Source organism: Salarias fasciatus, chromosome 20 (assembly GCF_902148845.1).
Source record: "Salarias fasciatus chromosome 20, fSalaFa1.1, whole genome shotgun sequence".
Lineage (NCBI taxonomy): Eukaryota > Metazoa > Chordata > Actinopteri > Blenniiformes > Blenniidae > Salarias > Salarias fasciatus.
The window spans coordinates 18,609,594-18,628,830 of NC_043764.1; the positions used below are offsets into that span (position 1 = coordinate 18,609,594).

The window sequence follows — 19,237 nt, forward strand, 5'->3', positions numbered from 1 at the left end:
GTGTGTGTGTGTGTGTGTGTGTGTGTGTGTGTGTGTGTGTGTGTGTGTGTGTGTGTGTGTGTGTGTGTGTGTGTGTGTGTGTGTGTGTGTGTGTGTGTGTGTGTGTGTGTGTGTGTGTGTGTGTGTGCATGTCTCTTGTGTGTGATTATTGGTGCAACTTTCTCTTCTAAGATAATTCATGGGTGTGTGTGTGTTGGGTAAACTGCCCCTTGTCCAGCTTCACAGTGAGTTATGTAATTTTTCAGTGCTGGTGAATGGGGGTCATTGTTGCAACACGGGATCCCCCTGAAGGAAATAAGAAAAAGCACAACAACAACAAAAAAAAACATCTTCTCTTTTGTGTAATTTCCTATACTGCGTCATTTATCATGATGGGACAGGATGTCAAACCATGGAAAAGTAATAAGGGGCAAACGGTCCTGGTGTTAGATATGGCAAATCAGCCGCAAAATGATGTTAAATGACCAAAAAAAAAAAAAATCATCAATAAATAATCAGTGCAGCTCCATGCTTTTTGCACCACATGGCATCTCCATGCATGCCTGACTAAAAGCTTCACAGTGTGCAGCGCAAACTGATACTTTTTTTTAATAGATTTTTTTGGAAAATCCCCTGGATGTCTCAGTGCCGTCATGCCGTTGCCATGCCAACTGTGTCTGCCTTCCGATCCCCAGATGGTGGGGTTAAAGATCAGATCAACTAATCACAAGTGTGAAGTTCAGCCGCCCAGGAACTGTGTAATCAAGCCGGAGAGATACAGCTGGTATCAATGGACTATTGAACGATTTGAAGGTGGATGGTACGGCTCTAATCATACTGAACACCTTAATTGTTGAGCTTCCTTATCAACATTGAACTCAGCAGATAAGAGGAATCAGAACCAGGTAACCCAGCCTACAATTACTAAAACTCCCTGATATCCTGTTACATATATATATATCAGCTCAGCACATTTTCAATACCTCAGAGAAGGCTATAATCGGAGATGTGTGGAGCAGAGCGGCTTTCTCAAGGAGAAACCTGAAATTACGGTATCCGCGTAGCGTCGCTTTCTCATTTGGCATGTGAGCCGGCCGCTTGACAAGAAACACGAGAGCTGGGGAAGTTCACGGCGTTTCAGCTGAAATGCTTGGCCCAACAACCAACAAGGTACTGTGCTTCCGGCCTACAAATCACAGAAACTTGACCTTGACAGCAGAGAACACAAAGCGGGGTGAGACGTCTTCAGTGTTGCAGACTGAAGTGTTTATATCCAAAACAATCACGGCGCGTTGCACTGGTCCGGCTTTTTTTTTTTTGGACTTGTTTATGCTAAATAATGTCTTCAAGGCCATTGTAAGTGTGACACATAACAAAGGTTGTGATATTATTGTTTTGTTCTCAAACGTGTGTGAAATTCATACATCTTTAATCAAGCTGCAAGTCGCGGTTGAAGGGTGGGTTCAAATTCCACCTGAACTGACCTGGTTAGAGCCGCGATAAGACGAGTCTGACGGGATCCTTTGACTGTGTCTTTTTCCGCTATCTGACCATCAAGATAGCTTCAATCTTCACACTATCTGTGTCCAAAATGGAGGAAGTCATCTCATTTAAAAAAAAAAAAGAAAGAAAAGAAGAAATAGTAGGATTTTAAGAAAAAGAAAGCCAGGCAAGTTTCATGGTGGCGAGAAATGAGAAGTGGAATCATTCGATCAAAAAAAGGAAAAAAAAAAACTGTGATGGCGGCATGAGGACATATTTGCTCTGTGACCTACATTGAACGGGCAGGAATTTGGGGCATTTCTCAGTGTCGTCTGTGGTCGAGGGAGATTCAGATGGGCCAGCACAAGATGTTCCCGCTGCATGTATTTAATTATGCGTGATGCATATCTAACAATGTTAGCTCGGTAATGCTCCCTAAATGCCTTTTTGTGTGAAATGCATTTTGCAGGTTTGAGTGTTTAGGTTTTTGCCGGGCTTTTCCCAGGCCTTTAGCCAATCCGCGGTAAGTCAGAGTTGCCCTGTCATGGCTGTAACCAGCTTTACCAGGATCAGAAGCTCTTATACAAACCAGCCGGTGTTCCCAGTCTGACATGCAGCAGCGAGAGAAGTTTTCCCCTGCGGTGTGGGTGTGTGAGCAGCTGGAGGGCACGGGACAGGTCCATGCATACCCTTTGTTTTTCTGTCTCACAGATAAGGTCTAATCACAGCGGGATCAGGCAACACCCCCAATTACAAACACACACACAGCTACCCCCATTAAGCTACACAGACTCCAGTGATACAGTGCGTGTAGCTTCTTGCTTCATCGGCTCAGCACATCATCGTGTTTGGCGATGTTAACCCTGGGAAATTAGCCTAATCTTTCAGCTCGCAATCTTTAATTACATGGACGATTAGTCACAGAAAAACTCCGAAACCATTTGGAGATGACACTGATCGCACAGAGAACTCGGGTTTGTTCGGTAACTGCGGTCCTTCATGTGCCTCAAAAAGCTCGGGATGAAGCAGTGCTCTGCTATGTGGGGCAACGTGACAGTATCATGAGCCAGTGAAAAAAATAGATCAGAATAAGAAGCAGCAACACTTTGAGAATGTATGAGCCGTAAGAGTCGCGGCTGATGATTGGGAAGCACCTGAATATGTCTGTAGTTCTTATGTAAGTGAGAACCAGGGATGACATGAATATCTTGGTTCAAGAAGAAAGTGTTCACATGGCGTTGATGTGTACAGGTTAATGGGCCTTCTTATCAGCGTTTAAATCCTCTATCTCTGCTACACTGTGGGGTAGCCCTGATCGGCAGGGTTGTTCTTTGCCCTTTTGATCTTTACTAAGAAGGCATGAATTTGATTATGCAGATAATTGAGCCATCTGAAAAACCAGAAAAACTGCAGTGTGCCCGTTGAGCTGATGAATCACTCACGTGAATGGACTGTGGGACATAAGTTTGTACTCGCAAAGCTTTTTATAGCCCTTTGTTTATATAGCTGCGAACTGACCAGGTGCTCCTCTAAACGCTGCTTTGGTCTCGCCATGCTCGCTCAGCAGGCTATTCTAGATGTCTGAATCATTTGCCCGTCAAGAAGCTTTAATAATGATTAGACTTACCGTAGCAACATTTGCCCAGTACAACCTGAATCATCTCTCTCTTACCAACGTTACTGCACGGGACTCAAAATGTAAAACCTTTTGAAGCAAAACCAGTTCAGCCTAAACATCAGGATGAATTGTTTCCTGGTAGTTTTGGTAAGTACCTAGAGGAATGTATTGTAATGTGGCGTTCAGTGATGTCTGACTGGTTTTTCTGGCCCGCCAGTACTTCTCTGCCGACTGGCAGGAGGGGCCAACAGACTGGCTGGGTTACATTCTCACATTGTGGTCCAGACTCAGTCTGTCTGTGGCCATTTGGTCATCTCGAATGCAGCCTTTCAATTCACACAATAACTCTCTGATCCCAAAAAGGTGCTACCCATCTGCATGATTACACATAGTAACATACATACATAGATGTAACATGTTTTTCTTACTTTTTCAGTTAAGCCTTTGCTTGTATGCTCATTTGTGTATGTTTGATAATTAAATGTTGACTTTCCCTGACAACGTGGGAATACATAATGAGGACCAGCAGTAAAGGAGCTTTTCAGATCCTTCACTAAACCCATTACGAGCTGAGACAGTGGCCGTGTTTATCCTTTTGTGTGGATTTGTACTGCTTTCATGCTTTCACTCACGGGGACATTTTTTTCCACCTGCTTTCACATGTGAGAATGAACAATATATGGCACTCCGTTTGTCACAATAGCACCATCTAAAATGTGTGGGGAGATGTGGAAGGAATCTGTTTGTGTTGCTGGAAATCTTGAATTGAAGCACATCACAGAATTGGGGGGCTTTATTGTTCAAACTGTAATATGGGGGATGTTTTGTTTTCTCTGCGCCTGTTAATTTCAGCTGGCTTTGGTTTCATAGAGTGAAATCATCAGTGACGGTATGAGAGGATCTGCTTGTTCCCTGCGGATGATTGACGCGTGCGTGTATCTGACGGGATGATGTCATCCTGCCCAGCAGGGGGCGGGGCTTCACGCGCAGCCAGCCGCTCCGCTCTCAGGTGCGCTTCAACTTTCACAACAAGCGACGGAGCGGCTCAGAGCGGCGGCGGGGAGCTCGCGGGGAACTTTAACAACAGCGGGAGAAGGCGGCTAAACTTTAGCAGAAGTTTCGGTGCAGATGAAAACACGCGGCTCGCGCTCACTGCGGGGAAAATGCACTGGGAACAGTTGCTCCGTCTGACCAATGGGAAGGTGAGCTCTGCTCGCTCGCGCACGGGTTGATCGCTGAAGTGGCAGAAAAAAAAATGAAGTTAGTCTGTCTGTGTTTAACAGAAAGCGGGTTTTAACCTCAAGCTTTAGTTTCTCCCGGATGTTTTGCGGTTTGTGTGGCTGACTGTGGTGTCTGTCATCAATTAGTCATCCCGCTCGGATTGCAGGTGATCCTCGCGCTGGAAATCTTTGCCTGTTATGGTGTGTCAACAATGATGGTTTCAGTGAAGAATGATAACTTCATATAGTCATTGTACCTCAACTCTTGACTTAGATGTCTACTTTTCCGTTTCTTTCGCTTGGATCCTGAACTCTTGTGCTGTGCGGTCAGACTCAGCTGCTGAGTTTTCACAAGTAAAATGAATATTTCTCACCTATCTCTTCGTAAAACATTCCAGTGGATAATGTGTTCATCCCCTCAGGTTTCAGATGAAATGAGTCACAACCTCTGGCTGTGAATAAAGGTCCTCGGTTTCTGTTTTTCTTATGGAAGGGGGGAAACAGATGGCATGTTTGATTTTTTTCATAAATGCTTTGTAACCTGTTGGTAAACGGTCAGTATCTCAGACAGCAAAAAACACACAAATTCCTATGTGAAGTTGTCATAAACTAAAATCTGATATCCTGTCTGTCAGATTCTGAATCACAGCTGCTTGGACAAAAAAAAAAAAAAAAAAAGCTCAGACTGATAGTGTTGCTTTGTAATCACAAAAAAATAGATGAGCTTGATTCACACCTTCAGCTTTGTATGGATGTGGTGACCCCTGCAAATTTCCCCCCTGACTTTTTTCTCAAAAAGCTGGAATCTACTTCCTTTTCTGACAAACTTGACCTAGAGTTGCTTTTTCGACTGACTTCATTTACCCTCCTTCCAGGCTACGGAGTGCAGAAATGCAGAAGCCTCTGTTTTCTTAGCATGTCAGCAAAATGACAAAATCATAAGCAGCCCACACTTCCTCTCTTTTTTTATTTGTTGCTCTTAAATCCATCAGTCATGTTACCAGCCTTCTCCAACTCAGCAGTTTCCCCTCTCTTTGCCTTAGATCGACCGGCTGGAGGTGAGCGGTCTCGGTCAGACGCCGCTGGCTGTTTCGTGTGGGGCGGACAGTTCGTTCCCGGGGGGCGAGGACAACACGCCGGACCCCCAGCGCACCAAGCAGGCCATCGCCCAGCTGCAACAGAAGATCCTGAAGCTCACGGAGCAGATCAAGATTGAACAGACGGCCAGGGATGACAATGTGGCAGAGTACCTCAAGTTGGCCAACAATGCCGACAAACAGCAAAGCACACGCATTAAACAGGTACGGTGTGTTAAACTTTCCATCAGCTACGGGCATTTTCATCAATCCAAACATCAAATTGACTCTTTGTTTTCAGTTTGTTAAGCGGGAGCCTGTAAAATTCTGCATATTTATGTGACATAAATAATTAAAAGGAACTAAAACGTTGCTCTGTGAATGGCAGGTTTTTGAGAAAAAGAACCAGAAGTCGGCACAGACCATCCAGCAGTTACAGAGGAAGCTGGAGCACTACCACCGGAAGCTCCGGGAGGTGGAGCACAACGGCATCCCCCGCCAGCCCAAGGATGTGTTGCGGGACATGCAGCAGGGCCTGAAGGATGTCGGAGCCAAAGTGACGGGCTTCAGCGAGGGCGTGGTGGACAGTGTGAAGGGGGGACTCTCCAGCTTCTCGCAGGCCACACACTCGGCCGCGGGCGCCGTCGTTTCCAAGCCCCGGGAGATCGCCTCGCTCATTCGCAACAAATTCGGCAGCGCCGACAACATCCCCTCCCTGAAAGACTCTCTGGACGACCCGTCGGTGGATGAGGCCGTGACGGGCGGGGGCGGGCGCTCGCTGGCCAGCGCCGGGCATCACCTCCAGTCCAGTCCAAAGTACGGCAGCGAGGACGACTGCTCCAGCGCCACGTCAGGTTCGGCAGGGGCCAACAGCACCACCGGGGCCCCAGGGGGCCCCCCCAGTTCGAAGGGCAACACACTGGAAAGGAGCCAGAGCTCCAGCCTGGACATGCTGCTGCAGGAGATGCAGGAGCTGCGAGACGGCCAGGCGAGGCTGGAGGAGAGCCTGGACGGCGTGAAGACCCACTACCAGAGAGATTACACTGTTGTCATGCAAGCACTGCAGGAAGAACGCTTCAGGTAAAGACAAATAGGAAGCACAGCATTCTAACTCTGTGTATTATTCATTCCTCAGCTGTTTTTAGTAACCACAAGATGTCTCCTGAAATGTTAAATGTGAAGACAGGAAGACCTGCTTTCTTTAATCAGACACATATGGCCAGATTCATATCTCAGCTTTATCTGCTTCTGTATCAACATGGCCGCTGCTTGTCTTGTATGAACTCAAGACAGCCGTTTCATCAGACAGAAGATAAAAACTAAACTTTGACCTACGGTACATTTACATTAAAATGTACATCTTACATAAACAGCTTATTTTAATCTCACTCTAAGAATCACCTTTTGCACCTGCAGATATTTATTGGCAGTCGTATTTTATATTTTTTTTCAGTAGCTTTTTGTTGCATTGAAAACATTGTGCATTTTCCTGTTGCAAGGCAGCAGTTGACATTTAAACCATCAGCTCCAGACACACCTGTACAGTTCACGGGTGTCCCATTAGTACAAAGATCACCAACGCTATTTCAGCCCTTTTCCCTGCGCCGCATCCAGCCTGAAAACACGCGCGGTTACTCTGAATGTTCAGACAAAAGGGCACTCAGATTAGGCAGAAATGCAGTGAGTGGCAAGTCAAGTATGAAAAATAAAACATGAGGCTGTTTCTTCCTAAAATGACCCGGCGCAGAACAGTCCGTGTTTGTCCTCAAAGACCAAAATAATACCTCGAGAGTAGGAGAGGCCACTGAAGGGCCTCCATGAGGAGGTCAATGATTCAGTAATAATCTAGATGAGGAGTTAATCTTTATTTACTGCATTTTTGAAGACTAAATTTGTGAAATGTGCTTCTAAATGAGAGAAAAATGGCTTGTATCAATTTATCAATTTTATTGTAATACTTAAAACTATGAAGTTTATGTCTAAGAACCTTGTTTCTAAATTTCCTAATAAGGAGCAAGACTTAAATTAACAAAAAAAAAATCCCTTAAAATAAATACTTGCTGTTTCCAGATGAGTGCTTTAATTATTCATGTATACCTTTAAAGGTTTCTTCTCTCTTAATGTATTAAAAAAAAAAAAAAAAAAAGAAACATGTGGCGGTGATATTGGAGTCTATTTTTTGTCCGTCCACATGTAAACTCCTTCCAAAAGAAACAGCGGTGTAGATCTCTCTCCTCCCGCTGGGCACGTGCCATTGGCCGATCTCATTCTGCTGCCGCTCTCCGATTGGCCGGCCGGATCAGCAGATGAGTGAGGATATCCTAATCTTGTCAGGAGGAGTCGTTAGTTCACCCGGGTGCCATGTGGTCAGATGCCTTCAGGCTCTGTTTTCACTAATTCCTCCCTGTGTCTCTCTTTCTAAGCTAATTATGCCTCAGACTCCTGTGTGTGTTTTCCTGACTCGTGTTCGTGTGTGTGTTCAGGTGCGAGCGTCTGGAGGAACAGCTGAACGACCTGACTGAACTGCATCAGAACGAGATCCTCAACCTCAAGCAGGAGCTGGCCAGCATGGAGGAGAAGATCGCTTACCAGTCCTACGAACGAGCCCGAGACATCCAGGTCGGCCTCGCGGGCTGTTAGAGTTTAAATCATTTTAATGTCTTTATATTTTCTGTGCTGTCCAGTCTGTTTGCGTATGTCCATTTGGCCCCGTGTTAAGATGGTGTCAGCGTTAAGATGGCCAGGGCGTCTCTATCTCCTCGTCTTAAGCAGCAGTGAGCTAATGCAGTTTAGTCAGACCAGACGTCACGGTGTCGGTCTGAAGATAAGCTGAAAGCCTGAGATGGGCGCACGCTCTCAGGCAGTCCGAGGTGTTATCTCACTGTGTGTGTTTACCGTGTACACAGGAAGGCCCAGTCGGTCTGACAGCTTTTCTGTTTCTCCAAAACAGTAGCGTTTCCTTGTGAACGTCTCACATTACCTCTGTTCTGTTTTCTGTCTGTTCACGTCTGTGTAGTTGGGAAAAGATCTACCTGCATAGTGTGTGTGTGTGTGTACAGTCCCAGTTGCCGCTCACTGCTGTTTTGCTCCCTGACAGTAGGGGGTGGTAGATGCCCATAAAATCCACATTTGGTGGCTCCTTCAAGTCTGTACATTCTGGCTTCAAAATTTTAGTTTGGTTTCAAATACTGCAGCCTACCAGTGAATCCCAACTCCTATTTGTTTGAATTATTGTGTTTATTAGACTTGTATTTGAGACAGGTGTATATCAGGAACATGCCTTCCACCCCTTTATGTGAACCATTCCTCAGTAAAGATGCTGATCAGGATCTCCATGACTCTGAAATCGGACTATTGTGACTCATCATCAGTAGCAATCACTCAGTTGATTTGTCTCGGAGAGAGAAACGGTGTGACAGAAATCGATGTATCAGGCTACCAGCTGTTTCTCTTCGAATGAAAGCTGTAGGTGATTGCCTTTATTTAGAGGCCTCTTTCTTTTAATGTTTCATGCCTCCAAAAAAATAGGCTTCCTATGATCATATCGTCACACCCACTAGGAGAAAAGGAGTCGTTTAATTGATTGTATGTAAAAATTTATGTTGTATATTAGTTATTGTGATTGATATATATTTTATTTTCATCTCTGACGTGTTTGTTGTGGCTTTGCAGGAGGCGCTGGAGGCATGTCAGACCAGGATTTCCAAGATGGAGCTCCAGCAGCAGCAACAGCAGGTGGTCCAGTTGGAGGGGTTGGAAAACGCCACGGCGAGGACCCTCCTGGGGAAACTCATCAACGTGCTGCTGGCCCTCATGGCCGTCCTTCTGGTCTTCGTCTCCACCGTGGCCAACTGCGTGGTCCCCCTGATGAAGACGCGCTCCCGCTCGCTCTCCACGCTGCTCCTCATCCTCCTGCTGGCCTTCCTGTGGAGGAACTGGGACGCCCTGTCGGGATACACGCACCGCGCCCTGCAGCCCCCGGGATGAGCGCATCGCCGCCGGCACGCGTTTGCTTCGGTGACACCGGGTGAGGACGGCGCTGCGGCTGCAGTCGGGCAGCAGCGGGGTTGAAGGAGGAGACGGCCGCCATGATGACTGTGCAGCTGCAGAGAATCCGGCTGCGTTCACTCGGACTCGGCCTGAAATCCAGAGGAGGCTGAATGAAGTTGAGAACACTCACACTTGGGAAGGACAAGACTGTTTACATTTTTTTTTTTTTTTAAATGAACTCTTGTGTTGTCATCTTTCACAGAATACAGCACTGTACTGTTTTTATCTTTAGACTTTAATCAATTATAATATTATTTCTAATAATATTTTTATTGTCGATGTTATTTTATTCAGTAAGATGTAGCATCACGCTGCTCTCCGTCTACAATGAAGGGGAGTTTAGTCAGGAAACTGGACTCGAAAGGCCCGGTCTAATTGTAGGGACGTGCACATGTGAGAATGTGGTTGATTGCCTTTAGGAACGGAGATTTTTTCCTCGCTGTGATCGGTAGATTTGAACCATGGCTGAAAACCTTCCTGGGAGTTGCTCCTTTCCTTGCTGTGATAGAATTTGCTCAGACTGAACGTTTTTGAAGGACTTGCTGTGACCGTTGAGCGTCGCCATGAGAAGAGACCGGGCTTCCGTACCGATTTTAATGACGAAGAATTGATGAGCGAAAACAGAAAATAGTATAAGGATGTGAAAATATAAGGTTAGGTCTTTGATGAACTCGCCACAAAAAGCGACCTGTAGACGCAGAAGGCTGCTGTCTTGGCGTCGGTTTGCTTTGCAGCATGTTTTACTGCATGTTGTCTTGAAGGAAATGGCATCAGAGCCAGTTTGCAAGCAATGTCGAAAAACCCGGGTAATCGTCTCCACAGACCGTGTTGGATGTGACGGGGTCAGGAAAGAGAGACCACTGGTGCTCGTCCAGCTCTATCTCGGCTGGATCAGGAACGCTGCTGCTTCATATCGACAGTGCAAGTCATCTCCACTGCCATGTCACATGCACACTGCCTCTATGGGAAATATACATTTATAATACACCAGTGGCCGTCGTCACTTTTTTTTTTCTTTTTCTTTAATCCCATAAGAACTCTAGCTTGCGGTGTAGTCACCCAGTGCCAAACTTTAGTGAACCTGAGTGTAGAAGACGGAGAGGACGCTCCTCAGCAGGTCTTACACTTCTTTTTAATAAGGTCATGAATGTCGAGCCGGGATGTCAGGAATGTCTCTTTTGAGTGATGTAAATACTGCCAGAAAAAAAGGCTGTTCGCAATCTAACTCCACATCCCCGGTCGTGTGTTTCTGCACTTTCCGCTGGATGGAGTACAGTTCCTCCATTCAGCATCTGGTCTCTCTTAAGGTCTCTCATCCAGTCAAGGACACTGTAAGACCACCGAGCGCAGTCAGTTGTCCCATTTCATGCTGAGAAGCTGATTTCCTAACAGATTGTGCAACCATTTGAACTGTACAGCTGCACTTTAGTACACGGCTAGATAGCTTATGGGTCAGGCTGATTCTTAACAAACCTTTGATAGACGCTTCAAAGGTTGCCACGCTTCACGGTGCCGCTCCGCGGGTGAAGGAGAGCGGACTCGGGTCGGGGTGGCCGCCATCTTTGCCGAAAGACGAGAAAATAAACACACAAAGGAGATTCATTTCTTGTCAAAATGTGAGTAAAACTTGATTCCTCTCGAGTCAAACATGCAATTAAGACGGCGTCAAGTGGATCTGCTGACATGTTGAACTTCTGCCGTCACGGGTACAGCGGACAAGTCGACAGCGAGCTGACCTCTGACCTGAGCTTGTCCTCGCTTTAACACTCACGATGTAGGGGTTGTGTGCTAAACCACTCCAGTGCCTTCCGATGTCCTTTTTTTAATGTGTGAAATAAATAAAGTGCATTCCTGACTAACTCCTGAGCCACAGGTCGTTTCTTGAAACAATGGTCTGTGTGTTGGAAGAACTGAATCACAGTTAATTCATTTGAATATCACTTTACTATTTTTTTCTTTTAAAATAACCTTGTTTTGTGTGATGTTTGCAACAGTAAGACAGATTTAGATTTGTTTTTAATGGGTTCAGAGTCTCAGTTTTTGGGTTATTGTGTGATGCAAAGATGAGCCAGTTTGAGCTACAAAATATAATTTCGGTCAACGTTCACTTTATTCTATCTTGAAATAAAGTCAATAGTTATTTTGAGTAATTAAAGTCAATACTTGATTAAAATGGGCCTAGAATCACACCACCTTGCAGTGAAACCATGCTTTATTAATATTTAAAAATTGGCTCGGGGGGCTGCAGGATGTCTCGTGAAGCCCGCGAGCCGCCAGTTTGTTTGACTGCCTTGTGTAAATAATTTGAATCAAATGCGTGTATTGCTTCCATTTACATACAGGCGCGTGTACCTGTAGCGGGGACATCCATGCCTGTGTTTCTGCCCATTCTTGTTCTTTACGCATGAAGTGATGCGCGCGTTTAAGGTCGCGCGTGCCGCTTGCAGATTCGTTTTCACACCACTAGATGGAGATCTTTCACCTCGTTGGCTCGTCGTGTGTGAGAGGCTGTGTGCGAGTGTGTGTGTGTGTGTGTGTGTGTGAGTGGTCTGCTCTTGAAAAGGGAGGGGGTCCAGCCACACTGGGGTGCCGCTCCTTATCAGGAAGGAAACAGGTTGGGCGGAAAGCCCCCCAGACTGCCAAAAGTTTGAGTGGGCTACCAGGGATAATATTTTCATTATAAACACAGCAGAGATCAAGTCTTATTTCGCTTTATTCTCTTTCTCACACACACACACGCACGCGCGCGCGCGGCGGTTCAATTCAGTGGCGGAGTCGTGTTTGATGGAGCGGCTCCAAATCGCCGCTGTCACGCCTCACCGGCGGCACGTGACGCTGACGGGTCCGAGCCGCTCCCCGGGAGACCTCCTGGATGCGCCTCCTCTCCACCTGCCCGGGGTGACACCGCCGGTGGCTCAGCCATTGTGCGCCGCAGCCGGTTTAGGGCATTATGTTGCACTTTATCAGTGCGCTCCCCTCCTTTTCCACGCCGGCAGATTTGATGCGCATGGCTGTGCGCCAAGGTAAACACGGGGCGCACTTATCTGCCCCATACTGAAAAGCTGCAAGTGGCGACCGGGGAGGGAGAAGCTGAGTTTGTCCCCAGAGGAGTCCACAGTAAATAGGCACAAGCGATTCCACGCGATTTAGCGTCAACTTTAATTATTGCATGTATTCAGAGATAACACTTCGCTGATTTATGCAGTGTCTGACACATTCGTTGTCGTTTCTCGACGAGAAATCATTAATTTCTATTCAGAGACGCGAGCATATGCACACACTCCACCCAGGGACAAAAATGCTCACCATATTCGTGCATTTTTGAGTGGAGCGCGCATGTGTTGCACTTGAATATTTATGAGAAAAAACTGCAAAAAAAGAAAAAAGGAAAAAAAAAGCCATGTTGGAAAGATGTGGATGTCAAAAACCGGAAAGGTGTGCTGATGTGCCCATCTGGTAGCACTTTCACGGTGCTTACCGTGCCGTATGTGCCCAAAAACGGAACCCTCCGGATCTGCAGAACTAATCTGGGAGCCGGGGGAATCAGGAGCGCAGGAGGTGGGACCGTGACCCGCCATTAACCCCACGATGAGCGGAACCGCGCCGTGGGTGGAGACTCATCAAGTGTCTCATCTTAAAAAGGAGCAGCGGATGGTCATTAAAACTTAGTGTCGCACAAAGGGCTCACAGCGGAGCCGAAACATACACATTGTGATCCTTGCTGTGGTTGTAGTGATATCTGGAGAGGATAATTAGGATCTGAATTACAATCAATCGGATTATTGATGAATGGCGCTCTAATGCGATGTGCCATTATTGGAATACAGTGCCATTTCTCAGGGTTAATGAGTTGACGCCCCCTGCTCCCATTAAACAACAGATTTTACTCACATCGCAATAATGTGTTAATGATTTACTTATGAATCAACAACCTAGATTTTTTTTTTAAAATATAACCAAACAACTTGGATCACTTTTATGGAACAATAACGTCCAGAAATTACGCACCGGCGAATCACGTTATTATTTGTCCCCAGCTGGCTATTGTTTTTCTTTTTCTATTCCTTTTCTTTTTTTTTTAATTACAAAAATCTCACCCTGGTATTGTGTGTGGATGTGCCTCGGGAGAGAGGGCTGCTGAGCTGCACAGTGGGCAGAGGGGGACAGAGGAGGCAGCCTGAAAAGGAAGCACGACTCGCTTATCGCGTCATTCTGGGTTTAGGCGTTGAGCAGGAAACAGCCTTTCCTCTCGGATTGTCGCAGTAGGAACAAACACACAATTTTGTCTTTGCTCAATGCACCCCTCGGCACAGAACACGCGGAAGCCGGCCAGAAGGAAAAATGCCTCCTTCGATAGAGATTGCTGTTCTGCTTCTCGGCGTCCTGGCTCTGGAGACGCGCCGGAGCGCCAGCGCGCTGCACATCCAACAGGCTTTCGCGTCTCCAAACCAGACCAATAACTTTGTGGTGGACCCGGTCTCCAGAAAGGTCTACCTGGCTACCGTCAACTCCGTTTACCAGCTGAACGGGACCCTGACTCTGGAGGTGGAGAAGAGGACCGGGCCGGTGGAGGACAACCTGTTGTGCCACGCGCCACAGCTGCCCCAGGCTCCGTGCGAGCATCCCAAATCCCTCACCGACAACCACAACAAGCTCCTGAAGCTGGACCCGGAGCAGGGGGTCGTGGTGGTGTGCGGATCCGTGTATCAAGGCTTCTGCGAGCTCAGAAAAATGGGAAATATTTCTGAGATCGCGGTGGAGTTTCCCCCTCAGGGAGAGAAGACTGTTTTCCCCAGCATGCTCAACATCGCTGCCAATCACCCGAACGCGTCCACGGTGGGGCTCATCTTCAGGAGCCACGGGGGAAACACCCGGCTCCTCGTCGGGGCGACGTACACAGGGGCTGGTACCCAGTTTTTCCCCAAGAACCACAGCAAGGAGGACCTGCGCTTCGAGAACACCCCGGAGATCGCCATCCGCTCCCTGAACATTAAGGATTTATCCAGACTTTTCACCTATGACATCAACCCGTCAGAGGATAATGTGTTCAAGATAAAACAAGAGGTCAAAACCAAAAACAAACTCAACTTCGTCCATGCCTTCATCCAGAAGACTTATTCCTATATTGCCTTTAACAATGACGCGAAAATGGGCCACAAGGAGAGTCAGCCGAACAGCATCCTGGCCAGGATCTGTCTGGACACCGACAACCCCAGGAAGCCCAGCGGGCCGGAGAGCAGGAAGCTCACCGAGTCCTACATCCAGATGCCCCTGCAGTGTGGATTTAACGGGAACATTTACAACCGGCTGCTGTCCGTTTACCCGGCGGAGATCCACGCCGGAGGCGGGCGCAGCTCGGAGCCCTACCTGTTCGGAGTGTTCTCCAAAGCGGACAGAAAGTCCGCCCTGTGCGCCTTCAGGTTCGGAGACATCGAGGAGGAGATCCGACAGGGCCGGAGGAACTGCTCCAACTCCCCCAGCAGCGACGTCCAGGTGCTGGACAGCGTCATCCAGGGCTCCGGGGCCGCCTGCGTCCAGAAGGGCAACCTGGTGGTAAGACAGTCCACTTTTACTTTCTTCACTTTAATTTCATTTCGTGCTGGAATGAGTGTTTTTATCACCTCTGAAATACTCATATCACTGACAAAAAATTCTTATCACTTGCAATAAACAAATATTAATGTGGCGGAATAAATGGCAAGAAAAACAACCTCACATTATAATCACTCTCTTCAGCACATTTTCTGCTCGATGATTTTATTGCTTCATTTAAGTTGTGATTTCTTATCAGTTGTTTGTAAACGTTAGTGCGTTCAAAATAAATATCTACTCCATAAAGTGTGGAGATCATACCAAAATGAAGTCTGTTTCTTCATGGACCAGAATGAAATTCTTGGCCAAAATAATCAAAACAATAAACCTGCCTTTGATTTATGAAAGCTGGAGGCCAGTATACTTTTGTTCAGGCTGCAATGAGATTAACTCACTCATGACTGCTCTTTCTCTGTGACAGTTCCCATTTATGCCTATAAACAGTTATCTTCTTTAGCCCCGAGGCTCATGACTTGGAGAGAGAGAGAGAGAGAGAGAGAGGATCTCCCATGTCAGGAGTGGAGGTCACGATAGCTGGAAAGACCCTGCAGAGCCACGCTGAGGGTTGTGGGAAGAGCGAGGCTCTGCTCACATCCCGGGCTTATCAAACGTGAAGATGGGGAAGGGTCAATAGTTTGCTATTTCTTCTTTCCTTCTGCACTCCAGACCCAACTTTTTTCTTTCTAAGTGAAAGACTGCTGCTAACTATAACTGAACCACAAATTTAGCGCAATGTTACTGGATAAATAGTCGCTTTGTTATAAACACATGGTCAGATTTTATCTGCTGTTTTTTAACTGCATGCTTTCCACTCACATACCAAAGTAAATATTTGCCCTTAAGGAAACCTAAGCATTGCATGCTATATGTGCTCCCTGTGTTTTTTTTCCTCTGGATATAAACGGCGTCCGATAATAGAGGAAAATAAGAGTTGGCAGCGTTTCACGGAGACACAGCAGACTGGTGTGTTTTCCATTCGGTGGTTCTGACTGACGGAGCCGAGGTTGGAGGAGGTTGTCCTGTGACCACGGAGCCGTCAGGTCACCGAGCTGTCCTCCTCGCTGTGGAAGCGGAGGCCACTCCCACTGCCGCCACTTTTTCTGAATACCACCTAAATTGGCCCACAGTCCCTCCTGAGAGAGAAAACTGCTCAGATCAAAGTGATTTAGTGTTGATTTTCTCTCTCGCGCTGCGATACAACCCAGTTACCACTCGCAGGATAAACTTTCTTTAGTTTCACGTTTATGTTGTTGTGGCTGCTGAAATGTGAGCTTTTTTTGTAGTCGACAGTTTGAAGGCCGGCACTGAGGGAAAGCCAGACACAATTTATGATAAGAGAGATGAGGCCGTGAGCAGAGGGGCCCGTGGGAAACGACTCTACAAATATCCACTGTGCTTAATTCTTTTCTCTCTCCCTCTCTTTTTTGACTCTGTGTGCTCTGAAATATTCAGAGAATTCCCAATAGATCCTGGCGCTCATCCGAGCGTGGCACTAATGTTTTATCATCGCCTACTGAGGATTTGACAAAAGCAAAGTCTTATGAGTGTTGAAGACCCTTGTAAGCCCTTTTCAAGCATTCACTGAGATGTCTAAAAAGTGATTTAGCGGAATGAGCGGCGCCAAAGTGATAGCTGCTATCAGCGCCGGTTTTTCCACGACACTTTCATCACGCAGTCCGTGCTCGGCTCCCGTCTTCTGATCTCTACCGAGCACGTCTGCGTGAGGCCTGATGAGGACTGATCGCTCCCTCTTGTGTTTCAGCTGCAGCCCGAGCAGCTGGACTGCGGCGCGGCCCACCTGCAGCACCCCCTGGCTCTGCAGAGGTCCCTGAGGGCCGTGCCTCTCTTCGAATACCCGGGCCTCACGTCGGTGTCCGTGGACAACGTCCACGAGCACGCCGTGGTTTTCCTGGGGACCAGTAACGGACGGCTTCGTAAGGTGAGCCTTTTCAAAATCTGGGCTTTTACACGGAGCTTTGTAAACCGGCACAACCTTGGGCCATAACACAGTTGAAAAAAGTTCACCAATGAATGGAGTTAAAATTTTTTTAAAGCGATTGAGCCCTGAAGCCTGGAAAAAACTATAACAGCAACAGTCGGCTCTGATGTGGCTTTCTATAAACTGAACTTAGGTGTGTGAGGAAACACAGCGAGCTGCAGCGGAGGAAGCAGGAATGTTCTGCTTTCATCCCAGAGATCCTCTCATTGTCACCCCTCAAACAGCCCCCCCCGGGCTTCATTCATCCATGACCCATCCTGGACTCTAAGTAGCCCTAATCACGAGCTTTAATGCTCCCAGACCTGGCTATTGTCTGGGAGATCACCAGAAAGCTGTTTAACGAGGCCGGCTGACGACATCTGACTCAGGTCTGCGACCTCCGCGTTAAACATCTGCAGAAGGTCCGGCTTGTGAAAACCTTTCCCGTCTAATTAAAAGCATTCCTTAATTCTGTCTCAGCCGCATTCCCGGTCACCCCTGGCTGCGCCCGCCGAGCGGCTTCTCCGCCTGCAAGGAGCAACAAGCTGCTCCTCAGCTGTCTGTGGAAGCAACTCCAGCTGACTCCGAAAGCTTCGAGACCTTATTGTCTTGCATCAGCCTGGCACCTTTTCACAGCATTAAACCGCTCAGCTGCAGGGCGTTCGGTCCGGGCGCCGCAGAAAGAGCCCCTTGTTTTTCCTCCCCAGATGAAGGCGCTGCTTCTGCCCCAGCTGAGCGCACCGTAATTGCTTTCTGGATGTTTTTTTTTGTGCCGAATGCATCACTCTGGTTGGGACGGTGTGTGTGAGCGGCGGTGTGTTTTTTGTGTGTGCGATCTTGTTTGTGTCTGTTTGCCTGATTGTAGGTTTGACTGTGCTTTCAGGTGTTTGACTTTGTCTGTAGGCCAGTGTGAATGGCTTAGTGAATTCATGTGTTTACTCAGATGAATACATACCCTGTGATTATAAGCTCTGTGTGTGTGTGTGTGTCGGTGTGAGTGCGTGTGCGAGAGAACCCAGTTACGTGCAGGCTGTAGTTTTAATGTGACCTTGAGCAACAGCATACTTGGTGCTTTTTAGTTTTTATGTGCCTCTCATTGTTTGTCAATGCATCTGTGTGTGTGTGTGGCAGCGTCTGTGAGTGTGTGTGCCCCGAGGATAGAGCTGTTACAGAGGTTAATGGTGCTGTTAGTGTGTGTAATGTGATTCTGACTGTGAGTTTGGCTCAGGCTAAACGCAGGGGAGCAGCGGTTCAGATTAAGTTAGGCCTCTTTTACTGTCTTTGAGAGTACCCTCAGTGAAGTAATTTGTAATTACATGCATTTTTTAATGAAGTCTCTCCCTCCCCATTACAGCCGACTTCCATTTTCTGCCTCTCGCAGCGTCCGCCTTTATCTCACTCACTCTTGTCCAATTTGACTCCTCCATCAAGTCCACTCCTCCACTTCTCAGCTCATCGCTCCGCCGTCTCCTCTCCGGGCTCCTCTGTCTCTCCGACTCAAACACAAAAAGTCCTTTCATTCATTTAGTAAACAAACAGACTTTATCTCTTTCTCCTTCGTGTTCCCTCCCTACTGCCCCACCTTCGTCTTTATTCTCACTGTTTTGCACACACACTCACACACACAACACACACACACGCATAGCGTAAGTGCCCAGCAGCTGAGCACTCCTTGGTTGAATGGAGTCTTTCATCAGCATGAAGATAGACAGAGAATAGAGTCGGAGCGACCTGCCAGGACAGCAGGTGTTTTGTTGGCCGACCGACCGGCGCGCGGTGCCTCTGCTCTCCTCGCCGCTCCTCCTCGCCACGCCGTGTCCAGGTGTGCGGGCTGCTGTTGACTCACTCCCCACTGAGCCGCTCTGCGACTGCGTTTGCAGTCACCCGGGTGAAGATGCAGTACAGCTGCTCGCTATCACTTAAGAAGGAGCGCCTTAGTGTGTGTGTGTGAATGTGTGTGTGAATGTGTGTGTGTGTCAGCGGGACAGAAATGTGCTAGAACGTTCACATTATGGATATCAGGCACTTCATTCAATTTCAGTCGTGTTTCAAGGTGAACGTTAAAGTAAGGTTAAGTTATGCCACCAAATGCAGCCGAGTTCAGTCAGTCTGCAGGAAGTGAATGTGAGTCAATATAATGTCCCTGAGTAGCATGAAAACACGAGTGTTCGTGTGTGTGTGTCAGCCAGAGTGCATACTCACCCCAGGGAGCCGTGTGGTCACGAGGACAAAACTTGAGGTC

General features: G+C 47.4%; 2 protein-coding genes across 6 annotated transcripts in view; both read left to right on the forward strand.

Annotated features, from left to right (window-relative positions):
* tmcc1a (transmembrane and coiled-coil domain family 1a) overlaps nt 1–11,284 on the forward strand; it is a 43,866-nt gene extending 32,582 nt beyond the window's left edge. For 4 of the 5 annotated variants that reach the window (XM_030118387.1, XM_030118386.1, XM_030118388.1 and 1 more), the window contains 4 exons: nt 5,343–5,600; nt 5,764–6,455; nt 7,859–7,994; nt 9,048–11,284. In XM_030118387.1, the coding sequence (XP_029974247.1) occupies nt 5,343–5,600; nt 5,764–6,455; nt 7,859–7,994; nt 9,048–9,362 (1,401 nt within the window). In that variant the 3' untranslated portion in view covers nt 9,363–11,284. Of the gene's footprint in view, nt 1–4,114; nt 4,282–5,342; nt 5,601–5,763; nt 6,456–7,858; nt 7,995–9,047 lie in introns of those variants that run through there. The other variant, XM_030118390.1, reaches the window with a different exon arrangement.
* A 2,304-nt stretch (nt 11,285–13,588) lies between these two features.
* plxnd1 (plexin D1) overlaps nt 13,589–19,237 on the forward strand; it is an 82,592-nt gene continuing 76,943 nt past the window's right edge. The window contains exons 1-2 of the mRNA XM_030117866.1: nt 13,589–14,978; nt 16,780–16,956. Of these exons, the coding sequence (XP_029973726.1) occupies nt 13,767–14,978; nt 16,780–16,956 (1,389 nt within the window). The 5' untranslated portion in view covers nt 13,589–13,766. The remainder of the gene's footprint in view (nt 14,979–16,779; nt 16,957–19,237) is intronic.